Genomic DNA, 25,153 nt, shown 5'->3' on the forward strand with positions numbered 1-25,153 from the left:
GCCCTGCACGAAGAGGAACAAGGCAGCAGCAGAAGCATAAACAAATTCAACAACCATTTCAGGGAGATAGAGAAGCATTCCCAGTGTGGGCACTGAGGAGCACACCTGCAAAACTTTCTTGAGAAGGTACAATTGTGCCAGCCCGGGCACGGGGCAGACCCACGGCGTGGCTGCAGCGCTGCCACAAAAGGCAGCCAAAGAGGATTTTCCACCCTTTTGAGCAAGGCAGATTCTGTCTGCTGGGAGGAATTAATCAGACCTGCCATTCCTGTTGCTCTGGTCTGGGCAGCACCATCCTGAACCAGGCAGTCACTGCAGAGCTTCTCAGAGCTAACAGGAACAGCTGGAGCTGAAGGAGCAGCTTCCAAGGACACTGGTCAGAGGGTACCAGAAAGATGTAAGGCACGTTTAAAGCTGTAGTAAGATGAAAAATGGGATTTTGGGTTTATAAACAAAAGACTTGGACAACTTCTGGAAAAACAGAAAGCCTTGTTTGAAGACAGGGGCTTGAAGGCAATCTAAATTTCAAGAGAAGAGGTTGCTGCAAAAACCTCTAGGACGAAATAGGCAAACACTACTTGCTGGGCTGTGTTTTCTAGGTGTTTTTTCCTGGTAGACACTGACTCATTGAAATACATACCTCATTATTCAGTCTCCTTTTACTAACTCTTTTGCCAGATGCTTCACCAAAAAATGAAATCAATGACAATTGCATCGTGAGCTAACCACCCCTATTATTTCTTGAAAGTCAGTTTTCTCAGACAATTAAAAAAAAAAAACATAAAAAAGAAAGAGAAAAATAAAGAAGATCCCATGGTCTGATAGGAGCCAGGAAATAAGTTCAGCTTTGTCAGGAAATCCCATCAGGGCTTTCCAGAGAGCTGCATGGGATTACATTTTCAAAAGGACTGTAAAGATTTAGGGCATGTCCCTCTGTTAAAAGTGATTCAGACTAACGACCTCAAGCATAATGCATGCCCTGCTTCATGCTCTGCCTTGTCCAGCCCAGTGAGGAGTGCGGTTCTTCCACAGCTCCTGACAGATCCAGGTGCAAGGGCTGAAATTCAGGACCCCTGTTTCTACAGCTTCAGGAAGGAGGTGGCTGGCCCTGGGCAGGAAGAGCAGAGGGGCCAGGCACCTTCCCTGGTCAGCACAAAGCACTGGTGGGGCAGGACTGTCCTCCAGGCTGGGCTGGGAACTAGAGCAGCTCCCCTTCTGCTGCTCATGGCTCAGCTACAAAGCAGAACTCCAAGGAAACTGCACCTTCTGTGCTGCAAACCCCTTCAGCAGGGGCCATCTGTCACAGGCCACCAGATGCCCAACCCCCAAAAGCAGATGCACTGACAGTGGCTTGCAGCCTCCCTGTGCCACATCCCCTTCTCCTATTCCACTGTGTGATTTCTTTCTTCTGCTAGTGAGAAGGCTTTTTAGGAGAGAGGCAAGGCACAAAATACTTATGAAAGTAATTGAAAGTGGTTTTTATTCCACTTGCACTTTTGCAACAGAAAAACCATTTAAAAAAATTCACACCTACCATGGTATGGTTGACCTAAATTCTTCAGTGCTGTTCCTTCTTTTTGTGAAACTAGAAATAAGTCCTTAATGTGTAAAATTCTGAACATGAAACATAAAAATTGATGACCCTATTCATGAGCTGCAATGTTCACTTTAAATGGATGGATTTTCTGGTGCTTTGTTTTTTATTGACAATAAATTACCATTCTGTGTCATATAAGACCATGTGAACTTTCACATAGGGTAGGTAACAGTGCAATTTTGGCCTAATAGTTAAATTAGGTACATGGTTCTGCTAAAATAATTTGCATTAAAGGAGCTTTTTATTTAGGATTTCTATTGAACCGTAATTGAAAAAAATGCAAATAAGTGATTGGATGCCCTCCAGCTCTCAGCTGCTAGATAAATTTGGTCTAAACAAACTCTGAATTCCTAATAAATGCCCTGTATTCAACCACAAATCAGGTGTCAAACTGGAGTGAATGCACTGATGTGAACTGGCTGCTTTTTCAGCATAGCTGAAAAAGGCATATAAAACCCAAGCCAAGCCATTAAACACATGTACGTGGCCCACAAGCAGATTTTAGCAATAAGTGCTACCTACTCAAGCTTTTTGTTGGATCTACACCTCACTTTTTACCCATCCAAAACCCCATTCCAGTTAAGAGAAATGTTGTCTGAATTGTGGGCTGAGTAAGAAATGAACATGGACCCTGACTTCTGGCCAGACATTGGTATCACATAACTTCTTTGCCATTGCAATTTTAATCTGCTCTGCTATCTGCTGTTTGAAGTTCATCTCAGTACAACTTTCCTAGAAAACAAATTTAGGCTCACATGTACATTAATGAGAACGGCACCTCAGGTAAATTTGGTTTCAGAGGATGGAATAGTCCTGCCTCTCAGTTTGCTTACATTCACCAAACCTGACACTGAAAATGGTCCAGAACTCAGGGGAAAGAGTGAAAGGTCTGTGCTGCACCTTTTTGTTCACTGCACATTTCCAGCTTTGTTCAGAAAGTCATGTGAACCTTACCGCCTCTGAAAGTATGTTTTCTTTTTCCTGAGCTTTAGGTGGATGCCAGTTATGACAAAACCTGTCAGGGTTGCTGCTGTGCCAGAAACCAGGTAGGCAATTCCCAGGAATGGGTTACTTCCACCGCTCCACACCACGGTTGAAAGAATCACATGCTTCCTCCCCTTGAATCTGGTAACAGGGAAATCTGAGAGAAGGATGTTAAGATTTCACCAACAAAATGTACATTATTTCCAGAAGAAGACAAAGTAGTTGTTAAATGCTCAAAAAGCTTTCCAAGGCATAAAGAGTTTTGAGGTCTGCATTTGCTGCCAAAACTCCTTTAACTGATTGGTGATGTTTCTGCTATTCCAGATCCAAAACCCCAGCTGGTTTCTGGAAGGTGGTAGGCAGCTGGTGGTAAGAAACCCAGTTATTTTAGATACAGTCTTCCTGTGCATGTGGAAATACTCCCTTTTTTAAAACACTGTAAATTTCAGATTCATAATTTATAGGACTGCTACTGCATCAATTTGCTATGAAAGCTCAGTTGAAAATTAGTCTTTTGGGAAGCTTATCATGATACTCCACATAGTGAAGTAAGTGCTCAGCTCAACCTAATATGTTCTAGCCAGATTGTTATATGAGTTTACCTTTCATCTCTCCCATGGAAGCTTTCAGAATAGAACCATGACAGAACATTTAAAACCACATTTCTATCAGCTAAGAAAGAAGAGAAATTTATGGTCATGTTGATGTAACTCCTGCTGACAAAAGGAGTGCTTTAGTCAGCAGAGTTCCCCTGTTGGCTGTGAGGGGGCTCCTGTCAGTCAGGATGTGACCCAAATCCCTTGGGGGCTCTGCTGACACAGGGAACATGTTCTGCACGGCTTTTTGTCAGCTGACCACACAAATCCTATTCACTTCCATGTCACTGTAGCTCTCTAGGAGCCTTAGGGAATCTGAAAGGATACTGTAGGAGATGTGGAAGGTGTAGTTCCCTGCTGGCAGGCCCTCTGTGAAGTGCCGAACCCGTCTGACGCGCCGGTAGAGGTTCCTGAAGGTCGCGAAGGCCGACACGCGCATCCAGATAATGAAGTCGTCGTTCAAGTAACCATTGTTCCTCTCGTCTTCCTCGTCTAACAGATACACTGGTTTCTGCCAGTAAGGAGGTCTGGCTGTCCCTGCTCACAAAGAGACAACGCAGGAAAGACACTGTCAGTAAAAGCAGTGGTTGCTGAGATTCTGGGCCTTACGCAACCAACAAGAATATGAGCTGTGGAAGAGATGTAAGACACTGTCCAAAATTCTATATATGCCAAATAACAGCATCTCCAAGCATGTCCACTCACCTCAAACATGAATTAACAGTTTAACAGTACTCAGGGGCTGCTACACATTAGAACCTTCAAACACAGGAAAAACAAAGTGACTTGCACAAGTGAAAATACTGTTTATTCTGTATTCTTGTCTCTTCAGCAAGCAATATGTTCTCAATAATGAGGAGCTTGCCCTCATTTTTACACATTAATATATTCCTGTACAACCAAAAAGGCACCTTTTTGCAGTCTATTGGCACCGCCTATGACATTTAGAATCTGTCCCATGAAAACAGCTTAGATCATTAGCTCTTGAATATTCCACCCAGCTCAGCACTGCCCTGATCCACAACAGTCAGCTTTTAGCTCCAGTTCAATAGAAATCAACCAGAACAAGGAAACAGCCCTTGGAAACAAGTCTGAAAGAACTAGTGACAAAGGCAGCCTCTCATGCCTCACAACTGCCCGAGAATCTGCAAAGGCATGAAAGAAAGGTGGGACATGCAATTCTGCTTCACAGATGTTTTCCACAGGAAAAAAAAAAAAAAAAAAGAAAGCAACTGCTTCCTCGTTTTCTCTGGGCAGATGAAGCATTACAAGAAACTATAAAGGGTACTGATGTGGGCTAACTTCAGTCTTCCAAAACCATTTTCTCTCAATTTCTATGGTCACTGATTAAAAAAGTAAAAAGGTGATATTTTAGCTAAATGTGCCTTCTGCTCTCAGTCACCCTCTAAACCCTGCTTCTTCAACTTGTTTTGGGAGATATTTCTCCCAAAGGTGATTTTTCTCAGAATGGGAGACACGTGAAGGGGGAGACAGGGAAGTCATTGAAAAATAAGGACCACCAGCAGAACCATTCTTACCTGCAAATGCAGAAGAGAGATTGTATGACTCAGGATTGCGAAATTTCACATTTTTATCTGTCCACCAACTGTTTCCAGTCTTCAGCAGTGGCACTTGAATCACAGATGAGTTATGATTGTAAAACAGATTAATAGTATCTGCAAGGAATACAATAAGCAACACTTGTGAGTCGAAGACAGTTGTTCTAATTGCCAGCATGACTAACAAAAAAAGGCACATTGAAGCATCTTTCAAGTGGATAGAAAACCTGAACATCCTGGATGTGTATGGAGCACTGCACATTTCACAAGAAGAACTAAGGACCAGAATCTTAGAACTTCTGAAGTTTTAAAGACTGAACATTTCCTACCAATCCCTGTGCATGTTGGGCATGCTTCTCATGTCCATCAACTCTTGTGGGATTACCTTCTTTGCAAACCACTTTCAGAGCTCTCTAGCTAGTTACAGAAGTAACTGTCCTAGCTAGTTACCCCTATAATTTCTTTGACAGTTGTTCCAAAACTTTGCTATACAATATATGTTTTCAGGGATTAGGGTAGAGGTAAAAGGATAGTCAAGGGAATCCAATCCTTTGGAAAAAAAAAAAATTCCTTTAGTTCTATGCCAGTTAGAGCTTGCTTACCAACTTGGACACAAACACTTTCTTCAATCAAAAAACATTTAGTTAAAATTGTGTTTTACCATGCCTCCCAGTTTCATTGGGTGAACAGCACTTGGTTTTAGCCATTACTATTTTCCTACATAGATTAGTTTAACATAAGACAAAAACATGACAGGTCTCATTAAGAGCTCTGGAAATCCCTAGGCAGCCAATGGGATGATGGGCAGCAACAATCAGATGATACAGATGGGCAGGGGTTGTCTTTTAGGAGACATGAAAAGCACAACTCAGCTGCATAAACTGTGTTCACGCAGCTCCTTAAAGCTGAGACACACTCTTCAGGGAAATGATCATTCTGTGGTCCACCACACCCTCAGTTGTCACCACTTCATTAACAGGAGTTGCAATGCTCTAAGCTCTGCCTGCCCAGTTGCTCATTTTGACTCTCCCTCCCATGCTCCAGAACAGCTGGGCTGCCCACAGCTGGGCTCTGCTGGCCTAGGTCTGAGCCCAGCCCAGTAAATCCCACTTCCAAGGCAGCAGGTGGGTAAGGCAGACAAAAATCAAGTGGATCTAGAAGTTAGTCAATGAACTGGCTTCACAAATCCCCTGGTGTGGGCGGCACAGTTGCTTGGAAAGAGCTGCTGCCTTCTCAAAACCTGCTGTGTGGAGCAGGTAAAAAAAAGGGTGAGAGCAGGGAGTGGTAGAAATTGGAAGACAAAAAAAGATGGTGTAGTGGAGAAAAGTCTGTACAGTTTTTTTGTTGCTTTTCTTTCCAAAGATACATTCTGAAATCTCCCAAGTGTATTCATAAACCGATTATGATCACTAGATTACTATAAAGATCAAATCCAGGTTCAAATTAAGACTATGTATACTTCCAGCATTCTAAGAATAAAAATGAAACCATGTAGATCCAAAGATACAAAGTAATGTGGAGAATGTGGAGGTCCCTCCTTCTAAGCACATGATTGTGGGAAGCCAGAATCTGGGCTCTCCCATCAGTGTACAAAAATCAAACACTGCACAAAAATGTGCTTTTTAACAAGGAAGTACAAGAAATCTGTTGTATCCTTGTTCCTTATTTCAAGAGGGTCTAAATTCCTCACTCCTGCTGTATGCTGACATGGAAGAGGGCCTTAGAAAATGAGAAATCTCCCTCAGTTTCCAAACAAGGGCCAAGTTACTAAACAGTACGAAGCAGAGTCTGATGTTCACCAGAGCAACACCACCAAACAAAGCCTTTTGTGTGAGAAACGAGAGACCTTGCAATAGCAGGTCTGCCCTGGCCAGGGGTGAGGCATGGTTTCAAGAGGGAATCAGCAAGGGCAGAGGAAGGCCCCACGCACCATTGAAGATGCTGTTGGCGATGGCCCCGCACGGCGCCATCGGGGTCCCGTTCCTGTAGGTGCTGAAGGGCGCGCAGTAGCTCCTCTGGATCTGCATTCAAGGGCACACAGCAGTCAGGCACAGACCCAGGGCTTGGTTTTAAATGGTGTCCTCCCATGCCTTCTTCTGAAAAGACACTAACAATTAAGTCTCCAGTACCTTTTGGTCACATTAGAGACATCAAATGAACATGTCTGTAGTTAAGGAACACCTTCCATATCTAGGCACAGAAGGAGTTCACCAAATTCAGCTGCCGACTTGCGAGCTCCAGACTACTAAAAACAGGTTTGGGGATCTGCTGCTGTAAAATGGCTACAACTGAAAATGTTCCAGTGAAGCCTTGGCTTACCCTAGAACATCTTGTTTTACCTTCTTTTTAATTCTGACCTGGGCTGAATTAGTGCTGGAGAACAGCAGATGTAGTTGGCCACATTACTGCAGGTCAAAAAGGGCAAATCTTGATGTATGAAGATACAGAATAAAAAACAGAAGTCCACTCTCAGCTTTATCGCATCTTTCCTACCCCATTTTATAAGAAAGTATAAATCTTCAGGTTTCAATACAGAAATATTTTCAAGTAACTCTAATGAGCTGTGTATCTGATTGGCATAAAAGCCAAAAGCAGCTGCATCTGGATGCAAACAAACAAGCTGACAGGACACCTGGAGAGTTTTAAGAAGCATTTTATAAAAATGAGGAACATGTCTTGAGAATTTTAAGAAGCATTTCATAGAAACAGATCACCACGGCACAACCACCATATATACTGAAAGGACATGTGGACTATGTGTATATTATTAAATACTACTTTTATGCCAAAGAAAATATGCTTTAGGTTTGTAAGTAAAAGAACCGGAATGCCCCGAGAATGCCATGATTGCATTCTCCAGTTTCTTTATGCAGGTCTGCTGCAGGTGATGCTGTCTACTCCCTCTTTAGACTTCTAAATTGCATGCTTAGAACTGCATACATGATCACTTATTTCAGAACTAACCTTATCCTGCTCCTTGCCCGCTTCCATAGCCAGATGGCAAACTAAAGACTTAGAATAACTTAATTCTCCGGCCCTATAAGAGCACAGCTTAAAACACTTCTGGCTAAGAAGACTGACAATATTTATTTCAAAAAGACAATGTATTTTTAATCAGCATTACAAGGTACTGGTTTGAGAACTGCAACACAGGACTGACATCTTTTATTTACCACCCCCTCCGCCCCGCTTTCAACCTTCCTCTCTTATTAACTTATTAGACATTATGGCCCCAGCAAGCATAAAAGCCGGGACCAAACACTGAAAATCTGTACTTTATTATTCCTTAGAGCCACCTAAACACACTTACAGCTCTGCCTAGTTGGCTCTCCATATGGTCAAAGGCATACCTGCTGGAAATGCTGCTGATTTCACAACAGAAAAAGAAAACTTACATTCACATTTCGGCCCAAAAGTTGTGCGTCACTTCTTGATATCACGTATCTACGGTGGTTCTGATAGAAGTTTTGCAGACCATAGTACATAAAAACATCACCCTAGAATCCAAGGATAAATCCCTTCAATAAAAAGAGTTCATGAAGGCAATGAGAAATCCTATTGCTTGCTAAAAAAGAGGTGAAGAGAGTACTCATATCAAAATGTCTGTAACTACACCCTAAGCAATACAGCAGTCACAGGCTAGAATCTAATCTTTACCCGAACTGCAAGTTTCTATGTTTTGGCACAAAATTAAACATAATGTAAATCAACAAACAAAATCTGAAATAAAAATGCCTGATAATTATTTTACTCAAGATGGCATACCTAGCTATGAACTTGCAATGACTATGAATCATATCGTAGAGACAAACACTCATTTTCCATAATAGAAGGTGCACAAAAACCTTCACATTAAAAGGAGAATGCTAGGAGGGCAAATCATGCATGAAAGGTAATTATACAACTATAAAAAACCCATTACTCAGTTAAACTAACTTCTCATCTCAAACATCACTGTAATCTGAAGAATTACAAAGTATTTTAACAGCCTCCTCAATACTGAAGAATTCTATCATTTCAAGGGATCATTTATTCAGTACTAAGTATAAGATCTCTTTGGCAGAACATGAAGCCTTTTAACAGTCTCAGCAACAAAACATGGTAGTTTAAGGAAGGAAACGAGGGATACTTTTTCCAAAAGAAACTTCAGAACCACATTGATAGACTTGAATTATTTCAAGGACCTTGGGAATTAGCAGCACAACCCTTGTAAAAATGACTACAGGGGTCTACTTCTGTAAAGTGGTCAGAGCTTCAGATTTCCTTTTCACTTGAGAGCTTAGCTGGGTAGCACCAACCAACCCCAGGCCAAAGGCAAAGCTCTGCCTCTGACTCAGAGACAGACAGAGAGAGGTCACCTCCACAATCAAACACCATTTCCTCCACCCCTTCTTCTTTTTGGACATCTCCCAAACAAGGAGCCAGGTCTTGGTTATAAATACCAAAATTAACAACAAAGTAAAACGTGTAAAATTTTGAATATTATATGTTCTGAAAAAGTAGAAAGCAAATTTAGTCAGGAGCTCTACAGGACAGAATTACTGTCTTTTATCACTTAGGGATATAAGTAACAGGTGGTACACAGTGATCTGAGTTGGTTTTTTGCACCCACTTACCAATATATTTTCCTTTAACGTGAAATTGACAGAACAGTGGCATTCCTTATTCCAATTAGAGGAATTTTCACGGAGCTTTGAACAATCTGAGCATTTATCTGAATAATCTATCTGTCAGAGAAGTGAACAAGCAAATATATTATCATAAAGGACATACTCATAAGAAAAGATTAGCGTTTTAGGTCCAAGGCTTCTCAGAGCTGTTCTCTTCTAAGTGACCCTGGACTGCCAAAAAACATCGTTGAAAATGAAGAGTGATGACTTGGCCTCAATGAACAACACAAAATTTATCCCTAGTTTAATGCTGGTTTAAAGTCTTTTGAAGACGGTTGCAGAACTTTCACAACTGCTCCTTGGCAAAGGAGTGCTGAGTGAAGAACACTCTTGCTCCTTGGGCTGGCTGACCAAGTAATGCTTGAAAAATCCCCACATGCATCATAGCCCACTGTGCTGAACAGCCTGGGTGTAGTGCTGAGTGCTGGCTCCAAACAGGAGTCTATTCATAACACCACAGGTCTGAATAACCTCCTTTTCTGTAGGAGGGATTTAAACATTAGGGCTCCCTGTATTTCAAGATTTTGCCCCAAAAAATATATATATTCTTATAGTATTAAACACTCTCTGAGGGATTTGCTCATTTCCCTTCAAAACCCCAGAAGATAATGACAATATTTTGATATTAGCAGCCAGTGGCAGTAATTATTACCCGTATTTCAGATATTCCCACCCAGTTAATCACCCAGTGCTCTGATTTTAGTGACGACTGACTGCCTCTGAAGATTTTCACAAGAATACCAGCTGCTGGATACATGTCCAAGGCATGAAGCCATAGCCATCATCTTTATTCAGAAGCACAACTCAAAGTCTTTTCTCTCCAAACCTGGCCTGGTTTCTACTTTACAGAATATCAAAGAACACCACTCCCAAACCAACCTGTATTTCTCTGACACTGTTTGCAGACAGGACAAGGCAGACTCCCACAGTGAGGCAGAATGCCCCTGTCAGAAAGAAGCTGGAGAGCACAGATGCAATGGTCAGCTGGGGCTTCCAAGCGGGCAGCCTCTGCTGTTTGAATGCAGTGTTATCTGGACACCTGGAAGGTTGGGCTTCTCCTTCTCTGGGAAGAACATTTGTCTTGTTTTTCATTTTCTTCTCGGTGAGAGAAAGGAGTAATATCCTTGTGCTGGAGAGTGTTTCAGCTGAGATATTGTCTTTATTGTTGGGAGACAGTATTTGTTGTTCAAACTTGCATTATGGTGAGGAATTACTTATTAACTAGATCTCTCTCTTCCTTGTTTTATGTATTTGTGCCTTGATCTCCATTATCAGCTTGCACCAATCAAGTGATTGTGTACTTTGATCAGGGTGTTCAGTTCATTCCTCCTGGAAAAGCTTAGATATATTTTTCCTGCCTCACAGCTCATTAGGATTCATTATGACTTACTAATTTGCAGGGATACTGTCACCTATACTGGAATTTCTGTGTAATTCAGATGCATTATTTCTTCTCCATTTACTTCCATAGCTCAGCTAACAGGCATGGCATACAAAGAAAGGAGTCCTAATCCAGTTGCACTGGATTCCACTGGGGAGGACTGCAGATGCTGAGACAGCACTGGACAGAGAACATGGCTTTGGAAGACCAAACCAATTTTCTTAAGCTATTACATTCATTGCTATGGACTGAGATGCAATTAAAGGCTGTAAAAAAAGTTGTGTGTTCTTTATCATAGAAGGACAACTAATTTTTAAAATATCCAGTTTGGATCAATGGCTTTCCAAGCTACTGATGACTTCCTCATCTCAGTTCATCTTGTTCTCTGAAAGAGAATCCATTAATTCCCTGCTACCCACAATGACAAAAGAATCACGCAGAGATCACCTCATTTTAATTTAAATGGACAAATGTAAGAATACTTTTTGCACACTTCAACAGTTTAACCAAAATAAGATCTCAGTATAATATACAGAGAATATCATGTAAGAGCAAAAAGCAGCATTTGCCCAGCTCTAGAACAGATAGGTGAAAAATACCTTTTTAACATGTTACTGAAATTCATACTTTTTCAAAGACCCCCAAGGGCAAGTAGATTACCACTCTCATGAGACAAATACATGTCTCATTTGGGATAGCACAAAGAGGGAACAGAAAACTGAGCTGTGCAAAGACTTTCACACCCATATTTGCTCATCTTCAACGTCTTACCAGTGACACGTAGTAGTACATCTAGCAGGTGAAAGTGGTGTAACTCTGATTTCAGTATGACATTATTCCTGCAATAAAAATAATACTAGAACTAAAAACAAAACTTCTGGGTTCTTATTAAAAGAAAACTCAAAAAATGTTGCAATGTGCCTTCTGTATTGAGACCTCTGAAAAGTCAAAATTCAGTTGCAAGCAGGATAATAGCAAAAGGCAACTGCAAATTACTTCCTTGTTGGCAAACTCACTAAAAGAGTCCCAGCTTCACAGATCCATCTCTGCACAGCTTTATAATACTCTTCTCAAGTAGGTCAATTGTTTCTTTCTTTATCTGAAGAAAACAAAAATCAAAGCATAAGAAGTTACTGATAGTGATACCTTTATTTATTTACTGAGGCACCTAACTACAGGACTAGAAATTAAAGAAGAGATTGCTAGAAGGTCCTCTAGTATATTTCCAGTTTTTAAAATACCCATCCTTTGCCCTGCAGCCCTGAAGTCCCATTTCACATGGCTACAGAAAGGTTGTCATTGGCAGAGTTGGTAAAGCACACCACAGCAAAAGGCCCATCCTGGGCTGCAGAATCCCTACAGGACTTTCCAGAGTGAGAACTGGCATAAAGCAGATCAAGGGCAGTGCAGCAGGCACAGCTCTGTCCGTGTCTGGGACACCTGAATGAAAGTGAGCAGGAAGATCAGCTCTGCCTGTGCTGCGTACAAAGTACTTTGGTTTATGACTCTGATAGGGCTGTAGCTCATGGCTTATCTAAAGATAAAACAAATATATTACAGAGTAAATATTGACTATTTCAGAGGGAACACAAGATTCTTTATCATCAAAGTTAGTCCAGAGTTTCCTTACAGCTCCCTCTTACCACTTACAAATCACGTGTTGCAGGTTTTCTCTCAGGATTATATTCTTTTGTGCCTCCACTTTGCAGAGGCACAAAGTATTCCAGAAAGCCCAGCCAGCCTCAGTTTCAGACTAGATGTGCTACACAATGGTGAACACAGTTGTCTTTCTATCACAAGTCCATTTCTCACAAGTATTTTATTTTCATGACATCTGAAACCTAAACTTAGCATATTTTCAAATTTACTGAAGGCTGGTGTGTGTATTGTTTGCAGATATTGGGTTTTGGTGAAAAAAATTTCACTTGAATCTTAGGAACAAGTAACTTGAGGAGTTGAGAGAGCTCTGTATTGCCATCAACTCTGTACAAAAATCTTTCAAAGCAGGAAGCTTATCCTTTGGTCAGACCTAAAATTATACAATCCATTTCTATTTACACCTTTGTGCTTTACTTCAATTCCAGTATGCCAAGACAAAGTGTGATAAACTCATTCACTCCTCCTGTGGTTTCTTTGGGAGCTTTCTATCCATTGTTTGGGATGAATGAAGTGGGAGACACAGAAATAGAGAATGGAAATTCCAGCAGCATTAACTAATGAGATGCTGAGGCAGCTGACAGAGCAGTGGATTAGGGCACCACTCTTTGTGTGGATATGATGGCATACAGAATTGCCATGTGCTTTTAAATCCATATCTAATCTAATCTAATCTAATCTAATCTAATCTAATCTAATCTAATTAGCATATAAATATAATTCTATGTGTAGAATTCTCACTGAACATCAGGTGACTACAAAAACAGCAAATACAATGGACATGTGCTTCCAACTGTTCTTGCTTTCTGGTTTAAACACAATGAAATTTAGCAATGTTGCACCTTAAATATGCAAAAAAAAATATTGATAATTAAGGTTTGCACTGAATATAGGCCAGTATGCTGAGTTTCTCATTTTAAGTGTACAATTTTCCCTCCATAACTAACACAGGTGAAAGAAATTAGTACATCATACAGCCAAGTCTCTAAACTGTCTTTGGTACTGTATTTCCTCTCTCTGAGAAAACTTAAACTATTCATAGCATGTATTTGACATTTTTCTATACAATTAGAAAAGCTGACTAGGACTGTATTCCATATTTGAAGCCCACAAGTTACTAGAACATCCCATTGGTTTATATGTGGTGTTAAGATGCCTTATCACCGGAACATTATTTGGGTGTCTTTTCCTGTGGACATCCCTTACACATAACTTCAAGGAATCTGCCTGATGTCTGCAGTGGAATAAATACCTGCAAAATACTCCACCTATAAAGACCAAGATGTCAAAAACCTTCCTTTATGATGTGTTACCTGAGTCAAGAGCAGTTGGAAGACTTTTCTGTAATTACATATTCACTATTCTGTAATCACACATAAATATCTATTGCTTATCCTAACACAATATATGATGGTCCAATAATCTTACTTAGCTGGATTGAACTAAGCTTTAACTTTTTATGCTAAAATAGTCTTAGGATTTTGCCTTAATAAAATAGACTTGGAGTCACAACTTTTGGCCTCAACAGACACACAGAACTGCCATGATGCTACCTACAGTGAGCTGAAAGGTGTACTTGAGATTCACAATAGCCCAAAATGAAATACTGGCAACATAATCTTCATTTTTTGGAGGTGGAGCACCTGCAGTCTACTTTATTGATACTGACTTCAGATTACTTAAAAAAATCCATCCCACTGCCATCGACAACTTTTGTACTGCCTGTGGTTTTGTACTCGACTGTCTGTGATCTCATGTTTTCTGTTTTTTAAAACCATACTAAACAAGCCTTATGTATTAACCACAAGAGGGAGCCTCTTTGCCACCAAAAAAGCAAAGGCAGGTGGTTTTTTTGATTTTTTTTTTTTTGCTACTTCATTTCTTCAATGTATTTTTTGTTAGTTTGTTTTGTGTATGTGGGGTTGTAAAATGCAGCACATTCAAATACTTAGACAAGTACATAGATGGATTAATGACTGATAATTTGTTTCACTTGTGAAACAGCTTGTCTATATGCAAAAGAAGGCCTTTTCCCTGGAGATTCCTTCCATGTATGGGCTTACTATAAATGCACAAAACCTCAAGACACTGTGCAGGAAATTGGGAGCTTTCTAACAAGCACTAATGGAGGAAACTCCCTCTTTAGCTGGCTAGAAATAGGTGATGCCCCACAACATACTGTAAACACAGCTTGTTCCAGCAAGAAATATAAAAGCTGGATTACAGAACTGGAAAGAATTGGGAATTAGTTTAGAGGAAGTGTAGAAATGATAGATGGGTCTAAGTTATTTGTACCCTACGTCTTGTCAAAATAAACAGAAAAAAAATACAAGAAAGAAAAGAAAAAACCAAGAGAATTGTCTGTAGAGTTACTCATATGATGTTATCTTGCTCTCAGGTGGAGAAACATGTATGTTTGGTCATAGTTTTGTTTAGTTTTTGAGGAAAGTTTTCACTGAATCACAGAATATGCTGAGTTGGAAGGGACCCACAAGGATCAAGTCCAAATCCTGGCCCTGCACAGGACACCCCAAGAGTCACACCCTGTGCCTGAGAGCATTGTTCAAACACTTCCTGAACTCTGTCAGGCTTGGTGCTGTGACCACTTCCCTGGGGAGCCTGTTCCAGGGCCCAAACACCCTCTGGGGAAGAATCTTTTCCTGATATCCAACCTAACCCTCCCCTGACACAACTTCAGGCCATTCCTTGGGTCCTGTCACTGTCACCAGAGCAGAGATCAGTGCCTGCCCCTCCTCTCCCCCTCACAAGGACGCTGTAACCGCAATGGGGTCTGTCCTCAGTCTCCTCCAGGCTGAGCAGCCCAACAGCCGCTCCTCACATGGCTCCCCTCAAGGCCCTTCTCCATCCTCACTGCCCTTCTTGGGACGCTCTCTTACAGCTTTACACCCTTCTTCTGCTGTGACCTGAACTATACACAATACTCCAGGTGAGGCCACCCCAGCTCAGAGCAGAGGGGACAATCCCCTCCCCTGCCCGGCTGTGATGCTGGGCCTGAAGCCCCAGGACAGGGTTGGCACTCCTGGCTCCAGGGCACTGCTGGCTCAGCTTCAACTTTCCATCGACCAGGACCCCCAGGTCCCTTTCCATGGTGTTGCTTTCCAGCATCTCATTCATTCCAGTATCTCATTCATCAGGATTGCCCCATGCCAGGTGCAGAATCCTGCACTTCCCTTTGCTCAATTTCACACAGTTGGTGATGCCCATCTCTCTCATTTGTCGAGGTCTAGGACTCTGTACAAGTCCTACTGAGGGAACTTCCGGGGGACAGGTGGAATATCCATCCAGCATTAACAGGGGAAACTCACAGGACTACTATAGAAGTCACAGCTGTGACTTGCAACAATCAAGGAAAAATTCTTTTTCAGAAGATAATTTTGAGACCCAAGAACACAGACTTCTCAGTCAATGTGAACTTCTTTTTGTTCCTTTACCACTGAAGACAGCTTTACAGAAAGAAAACATTACTGGCAAGACCTGAGAACTGCCAGCAAAAGTACTTTTAAGACACAGAACAGAACATATACAGGTGCTTATACAATACCTCAGGGATGTCCATCATTCTCCTTAGTTTCTGATCTCTCCAGTTCCAATCCAAAATCATATATTTTGTGGCGTTTAAGCACAGGGCATCTAAAAAGGCAACATAAATTTCACTACCAAGATAACGTGGCACGTGCTTATCGAAATGATTTTGGCTTTTATATCTTTTGTTGTCTGTTTGCAAAAACTAATCTTTGAACACTTTTCCAACTGCTGGTTGGAAAACGAATGCATTCACACTACAAACTCCCTTGGCCACATAATCTCATGCCTTTTTGGAAGATAAACACAAAAGCAGAGGAACTCCTGTTGCCAGACTTGTCAAGAGCTTAACATCCTGCCAGAAAGTAATTCCTCAAGCTTCCTCTTGATGAAACCACAGGAGTTGAATTTCCACAGCTGATGTCACTGGTAAGTTACAAGAACCCTAACCTGAAAATTGATGTTAACAGGAACAGACAGTGTTCACCAATTTACAGGACAGGGTGCTATGTGAACATGAGTCAGGTCAGTGGTGCTGCTGAAGAATTGCTTTATCCTTCAAATATATGGCGGTGAAAAAAAAAGGTCCTTTCTGAACTTGCTTTTCAGCCATTCTCCTGTATTTTTTCCCTAGTCTTCTACATGATGCTCACCATTTTTTCCTATCAGTTTTGATTCCTCTCTGTTCTCTAAGTGACTTTGCACTGCAACACTAAACTATCAAAAAAGAACTAGAGCTTGGGATAAAATTTAACACTTCCAGGGGTGGGGCATCCACAGATTCTCGGGGCAACCTGTTCCAGTGCCTCACGACTCTCATGGCAATGTGCTGATGTGCTGGGAGCTAACATTTAATGTTGGTGGAAGCAACAAAATGATGTTACTCCTGCACTCTTTTGGAAGGAGCAGTAGAGTCCCAAACCACCGCCAGTCCCTGACCAAGCGACCACAGTTAGAGCAAGACAGTGTCTTGCATAAGAGGAATAGAAAGATTTGCCTTATCATCTTGTCATTTTGTTGTTTCTTTTTCTTTGTGTACATACTGCATATTGAGTGAGTGAAAATACTCAACAATTGGGAAAAGATTTATAGAGAATAATCAATTTTACTACAGGCAAATGAGAAATACAATCAAATCAGCAAGCAGATCTTTCATACACCCCTCATAAAAGTTTACAGTAAGCTCACAGTAGCATATGATACAGTGACTTCTGCCACTATTTCTTTTTGATCCACTTGCAGTGTTTGGTTTCCTGGAGCTTTAAATCTCACATTATGGTTTTGCAATCACTTTCAAGTCAGCATAAATCAGTATTCCTGCCAAAGAGGAAGTCCCCCACCTCTGCCTGCTCATTACCTGATTTTGTGTGCACACTGGTTTTGGTTTAATTGGGGTCATTTCACTGAGCTGCCAAACAGACTCTTGGGCTTGCACAGGGAGCAGGAAGAGGGATTAAGCACTGGCTGGCAGGTAAGAGGAAGCATTACTCTGCCTTTCTCTGCTAATACTGGCTTATGCCAGCCTCAAGTGATCATAGAACAAAGTACCAGAACCTTGACCTTGTTTTGACTGACATAGCACAAGTGAAGAAATAGAACCATACAGTTTAGTACCCAAATCTACACGTTCATGTCAACCTAAAAAAAACAGTTGAAGTTTCACTTCTCATGAGACCAAATATAAAATACCTAGGGAGGAAACCCTCCTTGTTCTCCTACCTTGCTCCACTAGTGCCTTTACTCTCCCAGGAGTTCCAACCCCGATGTGGAACATGCCTTTCTCTAACATATTCATTTGCTCCTTTATCTAATTTGAAGAGAGAAAGAAAAATCAACAGTAAAACCATAATCGTTTTTAAAATTTCTTCTCAAGGAGTTGGAAATAAATGCAAGATCTCATTGTATTTCTTTCTAGAACACCATTAAGTAACAAACGATTTTGCCTTTCAAACTGTCAGACGATTATATCTGGAAGAAAGTTTAGGAAATATAACAAGCCAGCTGGGCATCACACTTCTTTAGAAGTTCAATCTTTTTTAACTTTAAAAATCTGCTATTGCACCAAGTATTTTTGGAGGTGAGAATAGCAAGATTCCTTCAGCATTTAAACAAATGCTCTGGAATCCTGAAAAACTTGAATTAACTCTGAAGTCCTTCAAGATGAAGATACTGGAAAAAGACACATTTGCGTGTCTGACAGCATTTATATCAAATGCCAAGTGTCCACTCATTATTCCCAACACCTCCATAATTTGTTCTTTTTAACAGGTATGGATACTGGAGACCCAGGCATTCAATTTTCAGAATCCAAGTGTGGGTGCTGATAGAGTTGGCTTCCACACACTGCAAGTGTGAGTGTTCTGGCACTGAATGAGCACTTGATGGGAATGTGGAAGAGTGAAACTCAGCAGGTGCACAAGCATCTACATTCTGCACAGGGCTACACCAGAGCTCCTGGAGATGGTGCTTACTGAAATTCTTCACACTGCAGCAATGGATTACCAAAGCAAGCACTACCTAAAGGAAGGAACTTCATATGAACACTGTATGAAAGGCCCTACTGCCAAAGGATTTAAAAAGAAAATTGTGTCACACTACTTAGCTGTTTATTTGCTCTATTAACATTCCCTACCTTTATGTGCTTTGCAAACAACTTGATGACTCTGCAATCTCCTTTAAAGGCTGTCATTGACCTAATAATAATAATAAAAAAATGAACAATGAAATACAAGAAGCAGGGCTGGGCTTAAGACCACACATGAGGAAAGGAAAACCAACTGGCATTTCTCAATATGTTTGAGAGACACACAGTCCCCCAGTGAACTCTGGTTGTACTCTGAACATTGTGTACATTCTTGTTTGCTACTCATCAACAGAGACCAACAACTGGACAGACACAGTAGAAGATATCAGTAGGGGGCAATATTGCTTAGATAGCTTTTCAGATAATATTTAATATTATGGCCTGTGCTTTCACAGCTAGCCTAGTTCAAAACTGGTTAATCACCAAATCCTAATTAAAAAATAATTCAGTTACTGAGATAACTAAAGCATTAATGAGTATGAGTGTGTGTGCACTAAAGGAAGGATCTGTGTACGGACAAATCTACATTTCACAGTCTTTCTGCAGCATGGCTGTTGGGAAAACCTAGGCTGCCACTGTCTCTACTGCAGACATTATCCAAATTCCAATTAAACAAACTAATTTGTTAGAAACCTTAACTTGTTTTTCTGACACTCCATTTTGGCACACAGTAACAACTCTGCGTTCCATAGTCATCAAACAGGAGACAACATATTCCGTATTTGCTGAACATAATTTAAAACTGCTTCTTGCAGGGCAACACATTTTTAATTTGCAAAGCTAAAGGTTTATCTACATCTAAACCATCTAAGTCTCAGATGCTAGTCTCTGCATGCATGACTGGCACTTATCTGCTTTATCTATTCTTATATCTGTATCATGGAATCAAACTTCCCAAATCTCCATCTCATTTTGTACTGACATAATCACAGGAAGTAGGGTCAATACACAGAAGACAACCATGAAATTTGTGAGGTATCCATCAATTCATCAGAGTCATCAAAACTTCTGGATTAAAAGTGGGAGGATAGAGAAGGGGAAAATACAGGGACAGGGCACACTGAAAATTGTCATCTCTGCCCAGCAGTTTTGCCAGCCTGAGCCAGCTGAGAACACTGACAGAGACCTGGAGGCACTCAGGCCAGACACACCTTGGCATCTGAGGCCCTGAAATGCCATGTCCTCGCTGCCTTTGGTGCAAAGCTATGACTTCTCGTGGTGGATCATGATGCTTTATGGGCTTACTCTGTTCCCAAGTATAACATGTTTCTCCTACATTGGTTATGCTTTACTTTTGGTTTTTGACAAAAGTAACCCTTCCCAGGCAACTGAAGTACTGAGCATTACTTCAGTCCAAAACCAAACACCACGTTCCCAGAGTTTAAAGAAGGAAGGGATATTGCATCAGTTTGAGTCAGAGAATTTGCTGGCTAGCACAGAACAGTGTCCCAGTTTTGCCTTTTTGCCTGTGGTTCCAAGACAAAACTCCTGACCGACTGCCAACCTCAACAGAGTCTTTGCTGTTGACATACTTGATGAGTTCCAAGGAGCGCAGGGCAGAGCTGCACAGAACCAGCATCACCACCGACTTCTCCTCCTTGTGGTTCCTGCGGAGCTTCGCCCACTTCGGGCAGACTGCAATGGAAAAGCCCTTGTACCCACACCAAGCACCGCATGCCAAATTTTAAATTACTAGAGTACATGATGAATGGTAGCCAGCAGCAAGAACACACATGCTGACTCCTTTGAGGTCTGGAACTTTGACATCACTTTTGCATTTAGTCATGGCTGAGAAGCTGGAAAATGGAATGCCCAAAATAAATAAAATATAGAAATATTACAAAACTGAACAAACTAGATAAGCGTTAACAATTAACAGTTTTTAAGGTGATGAGTCTATTGTCTTCATTTGCCACATATGGTAATTTGTATCAGAGAAAATAATTTGCAAAGAAACATTTACCAGACCAGAACTTCTATATAAATATACAAGAGAATAAAAATTCACTTGGTTCATGTCAGCAGACAGCTGCAGGACTTTCATTCTAAGATAATAAATACACCTACTCATGACGCCACAATAAATTACTGATAAATAATCCCTAGCAATTATAAGAAAGCCTAGAACATTTTTGATACCAAAAAAATAAAAGCTATAAACTAAATAAGAGCCAGAAAAACAAGACCAGTCATTAAAAAAAAATATTTAAAACCTTAAACTGATTAATATTTCATAATAAACAATACTTGGAGCTACATATAACAAATGCAGTAATACTGTATTAATAATATTTTTCATACAACTTTCATCTCACCCAGACCAACATTTAAACTCACTTTCCTTCAGGTATGAAGAAAAACTGTGGGTAAGATCATTGGCTGGCAGAAAGCAGGAATCTGAAAACATAAAGGAAAAAATATTTTTGTTGATGTATTTTAACAGCAAATGGAGAACATATGTTTGCAGCATAATCACTAGTTATGTTGATGAAATCCCAACTTCATAAATCCATCATCAATAAATTACCATTTCTGAAACAAAAATTAACCTAGAAGAAACTTTGTATGGGTTAAATCAAGGAAGGTAACATCTCTGAATTGCAGTTTCTTTTTTTTCTCCCAGCCTGAAACCTTGAATCCTGGGCTACTGTACAGGTGTGATCACATGCTTTAAATAAAGTTTTCATGTCTTGGCCACAATGAATCAAAGCCTCAGCCAAAAGCCTTACACTCCTAGACTGTTCCTCCAATGTACCACGTACCTATGATGAAATATGTTTGTACATCCCCCAAATAATTCATACTGTGTAAATGCAGGAATCTACCAATAATTTACTTGTCAGTGAGTTTGTTCACCTTCTGGTCTTTCATATTGTGGTAATCTACCTAAATATATCAATCCTAACAGAAATACCTCCACTGCATTTTCAGTGCCTTTCTCTTCCTCCATTTCCTGCTGACTTCCTTTTCTCTGGTCACTATGTTAACTGGGAAGTTTTTTACAGCACTCTGTGGCAGACATGCCATTTAACTTCTTATAATGGCAGTGAAGATCCCAACAGGTTCTTTGGAAGGTCCTTTCTCACGCCTATCAGAAAATCAAAGTTCTTAAAAAGATGATTAAAATTCCATGGTCTGAAAACCTGCCACTGTGTTAAGGGCTGTTTGCCTGACGGAACAATATGGTTCTGCAGAGCATTAACAATTCTTCTGTCTTTAAAGACTTACATATTTGTCACCATCTTGTATGAAGCACAGCCCCTCAGGGTATCCATGGGTGTTTGCTGATACATTTTCTAAACTAAGCAGGTTTGTTCGAAGACATTATTCATGTTCACATGGATGGTATACTGTGCTCATGCTGAGAGCACCAATCCAAGATCTTCATCAGAACAGGCAGTGTGACAAACTTGGTTTGTAGCCAATGCCTGGCTGAAATCCTGTCTTGCTGAAAACTTTTATTTGCACAGATTCCTATTAAATTCCGAGACTGACATTGAGCTTCAAAGGAAATGAATATGTTCAACTGAAGGATCAGCAGCTGATTTACTTTTAAAATCGTGTTTAAAAGATGCACTTGATGCTGGTGGGGACAGGCAGGGGCTGATCTTCTGAATACATGATCTCACTAATGGCTGACAGTTCAAGAGGTCCTTTCTGAAGGACACAGCTTCAGTCACTGACTCCTCACCAACAGTCCAGCAAGACTGCGGTATTTACAACAGTTTTAAATAGAAATTTCAGAAAGGGGGGAAGAAACACACAGCCCCAGACTGCAGCAAGAGACCATGCTGACAGCTGGACAAGTTCTTAAACTCCTTGGCACTCTTAAGCCTTAAACTCCCACAAAAAAAAATAAGGAAAAAATATCTCCATCCAACACATATGGAAATGGGTCACTTCAGTAGCCCAAAGGGCGCTCTTAATAAGAAGGTAACCAAAACAATTTCTTATTTCCTAAAAACCTTATATACAAAAAAATACTTAACACAAACTTTTCAAAGAAATCTATATGGGACTTCTCCAGGTTTTCTTGATCCACTAACAAAGCAGAGCCTGCCCCACAGAAATGAAGAAGGGTCCACCTAGAATCATGGGGATTAAGGAAGAGCACATTTACCTAGAGAGACAGGCTTATGCATTAATAAAGAAAAAGCACTGCTGGACTAGAAGGCCTTTGCCCTGGGTATAGGTCACTGACAGTTCAAGAAGTCCCAAAGGTGAGTGCAGGTTGGTTACCAGACTGCTGCTCTTCATGAGCCCTACCAACAAAGAATGGACTGTGTCTCTGTCTGCACAGGAGAGGCAGAGAAGTTCAACGCTGCCATCATCTCCAGTGCAACCTCCAAGTGGCAGAAGCTAAGTCTGCTCTGTCCTGTTTTTTGCCTTTTCTATTTGGTTTTTAACTGGAGGCAGGATACAGTGAACAAAAAGGGTCCCCATGGCTAAAACTTGGTCACTTAACACATGGACCAAAATTATCACCTCAATTCATGCCACTCCCTGAAAAACCACTGCATTCAAAATCTCATACCCATATGATAATGATGCCTCCTTATTTCTTGTCTATTTCTGTCACCCCCTTATTGACTCAGATAATCCCAGGAACAAAATACATCTCTCATAGCATCTGCGGAGCTACTATTAGGAATCATAAAATTATTATTAGAAAAGTGAACTCCAGGAATTAATACTTTATAATAAAAAGAGTTATTTAAACAATGTTTCATTTCCATTCCTCTAAGAAACCTCACATTCATTCCAAAGAAACTAAACATTTCAACTTAAGCAGCAAATTAATATATAGTAAAAAAGAAATATAAGAAAATATTTTCATTAAAAAGTACAACTCAATTATGTCCCAAAAATCTTCTTTCCTCTGCAGAAAAAGAAGTCAATGGTACAATGAAAAAAACATTATTTATATATTAAATACAGGAGAAGTTACCTGACAGCTTTAATTCCTCTATTTCAATCACAGAACGGTTTTCACCAAAATGTTGAGTAAGCAGATTTTGTAGATCTGCAGGGACACCAGGTTTTGGAGCAGATTTTTGCAGAACATCAGAAATCTTCTTCTAAAAAATCCAAGTAAAATTGATTAATATGGTACTTCTACATAGCTCATTGGCTAGCTAACACTGTACATAAATGTTCTTCCATATTTTATACACTTATATCAGTTTAATTATGGCTTAATTGGGAAAACACCTTACAATGGGACAAGATTCCCTTTGTCTTTAGAGGAAATGCAGACTTCAGATGCAAGCTGAGATACTTGGACAAGATGGTTTGAGAGCTTGAACCTGAAAAATCTTGTGCACTCACCTGAATAGCTGCTGTAACAAAAACATAACTGAAAGCTTTTTGAGTTTTGCTATTGCTACACTTTAGTATCAGTTTGAAAATTCAGGCTTTTTTTTTCATAATTTTATTTCAGCTTATTATTCTTAAGGCATAACAACAGGAACCAAGTGATGTGGTTATATTTTGATTTAAACATGGTAACTATCTATCTATATTTGGAATGGAAGATAGTTAGCTATATTCACAGAATACCAGGATCATGAAAATAAGTTAAAACAACAGAACCACAGGTCAAGCAGCAAGAATTCACAGCTTTGTTCTCCCACACTGTAATTTTTTTTTTAACTCCTAATTTTTAGAGACTGAACACAAGTTCATAATGACTGTGTTCTACACCTTAGGAATGTTACTGAGTAACAGGTCTGAATTCTTACTGAAGTGAAGGGATTGTTGTATTTTTTGCCATAATTAAAATGGAACATATGGGTAGCATAGCCCAAGGTTCCCATTGACTGATCTGCCAGCACTTAAGAAAAGAAATGTTAAGTATTTAAGAAAACAGCAAATTTGCAAGGATAGAGGCAGTCTGGATAGAATGACAAGAATGTCATGCCTCTCTAGCTCTCGTTGAGATTTGTCTAGTTTTTGAAAGGATAGCTCAAGGTTTCTCAGCTGTGTAAGCTAAACTGAACTCATCATCAAGGGGACACACGGTAGCATAAGTCTAGAAGTGAAAAAGAGCAGAAGGGTGTGGTCAGGATGGAGCAAAAGGGCCAGTATTTTTGAGGGAAAGTGGGATTTCACAGAGATGAGGTGGATCTGGAAGAGTTTCTGGCAGCTTTGGAGGAACAGTGGGTACCTTCAGCTTGGTAGGCTGAGGTTCAGGACAGCAAAGATCAATGGAAATTTTGAAGAGAGGCATGGCAGGAATTTTTATGTCGGGAACTGACCTTCTTCCATCCATTCTTTCCCTCACTCCATCTCAGCACCCACTCCCTCCTCTCTTCCATTCCCCATCACCCTGTCTGTCCCTCTTGCCCAGTACAGCCCAAATACTCCAATATCAATCACTCCAATATTGAGGGGCAGAACGCTAAACAGGGAAGAGCCATCTGGGAGCTGCCAAAACAGCAAAGGCAAGGCAAGTGCTGCCTCTCCCAGCCCTTGCCACTTTGGCACTGCCTGTTTCACCCCTGCTAAAGGCCACCTGTGGGTTTGCAAGACCCCAGCTGAACCTTTGACAGTGGGAGACATAGAGATGAAGTGTTTTTGCCTT

At 40.6% G+C, this 25,153-nt stretch overlaps 2 protein-coding genes across 10 annotated transcripts in view; both read right to left on the bottom strand.

Annotated features, from left to right (window-relative positions):
- Window positions 1-11,071, bottom strand: part of LOC100221041 (cell cycle control protein 50C-like) — a 45,996-nt gene extending 34,925 nt beyond the window's left edge. For 4 of the 5 annotated variants that reach the window (XM_072931483.1, XM_072931534.1, XM_072931615.1 and 1 more), the window contains exons 1-7: window positions 10,286-11,071; window positions 9,353-9,463; window positions 8,132-8,233; window positions 6,667-6,757; window positions 4,716-4,853; window positions 3,505-3,717; window positions 2,552-2,738 (exon numbers count right to left, since the gene is read on the bottom strand). In XM_072931483.1, coding sequence (XP_072787584.1) covers window positions 2,552-2,738; window positions 3,505-3,717; window positions 4,716-4,853; window positions 6,667-6,757; window positions 8,132-8,233; window positions 9,353-9,463; window positions 10,286-10,498 — 1,055 coding nt within the window. In that variant the 5' untranslated portion in view covers window positions 10,499-11,071. The remainder of the gene's footprint in view (window positions 1-2,551; window positions 2,739-3,504; window positions 3,718-4,715; window positions 4,854-6,666; window positions 6,758-8,131; window positions 8,234-9,352; window positions 9,464-10,285) is intronic. The other variant, XM_072931566.1, reaches the window with a different exon arrangement.
- A 148-nt stretch (window positions 11,072-11,219) lies between these two features.
- CMSS1 (cms1 ribosomal small subunit homolog) overlaps window positions 11,220-25,153 on the bottom strand; it is a 218,059-nt gene continuing 204,125 nt past the window's right edge. For all 5 annotated transcript variants that reach the window (XM_030285774.4, XM_072931828.1, XM_072931953.1 and 2 more), the window contains 7 exons: window positions 23,519-23,648; window positions 20,908-20,967; window positions 20,103-20,205; window positions 18,619-18,679; window positions 17,706-17,793; window positions 16,006-16,094; window positions 11,220-11,886 (listed from right to left, as the gene is read on the bottom strand). In XM_030285774.4, the coding sequence (XP_030141634.1) occupies window positions 11,803-11,886; window positions 16,006-16,094; window positions 17,706-17,793; window positions 18,619-18,679; window positions 20,103-20,205; window positions 20,908-20,967; window positions 23,519-23,648 (615 nt within the window). In that variant the 3' untranslated portion in view covers window positions 11,220-11,802. The remainder of the gene's footprint in view (window positions 11,887-16,005; window positions 16,095-17,705; window positions 17,794-18,618; window positions 18,680-20,102; window positions 20,206-20,907; window positions 20,968-23,518; window positions 23,649-25,153) is intronic.

Source organism: Taeniopygia guttata, chromosome 1 (genome assembly GCF_048771995.1).
Source record: "Taeniopygia guttata chromosome 1, bTaeGut7.mat, whole genome shotgun sequence".
Lineage (NCBI taxonomy): Eukaryota > Metazoa > Chordata > Aves > Passeriformes > Estrildidae > Taeniopygia > Taeniopygia guttata.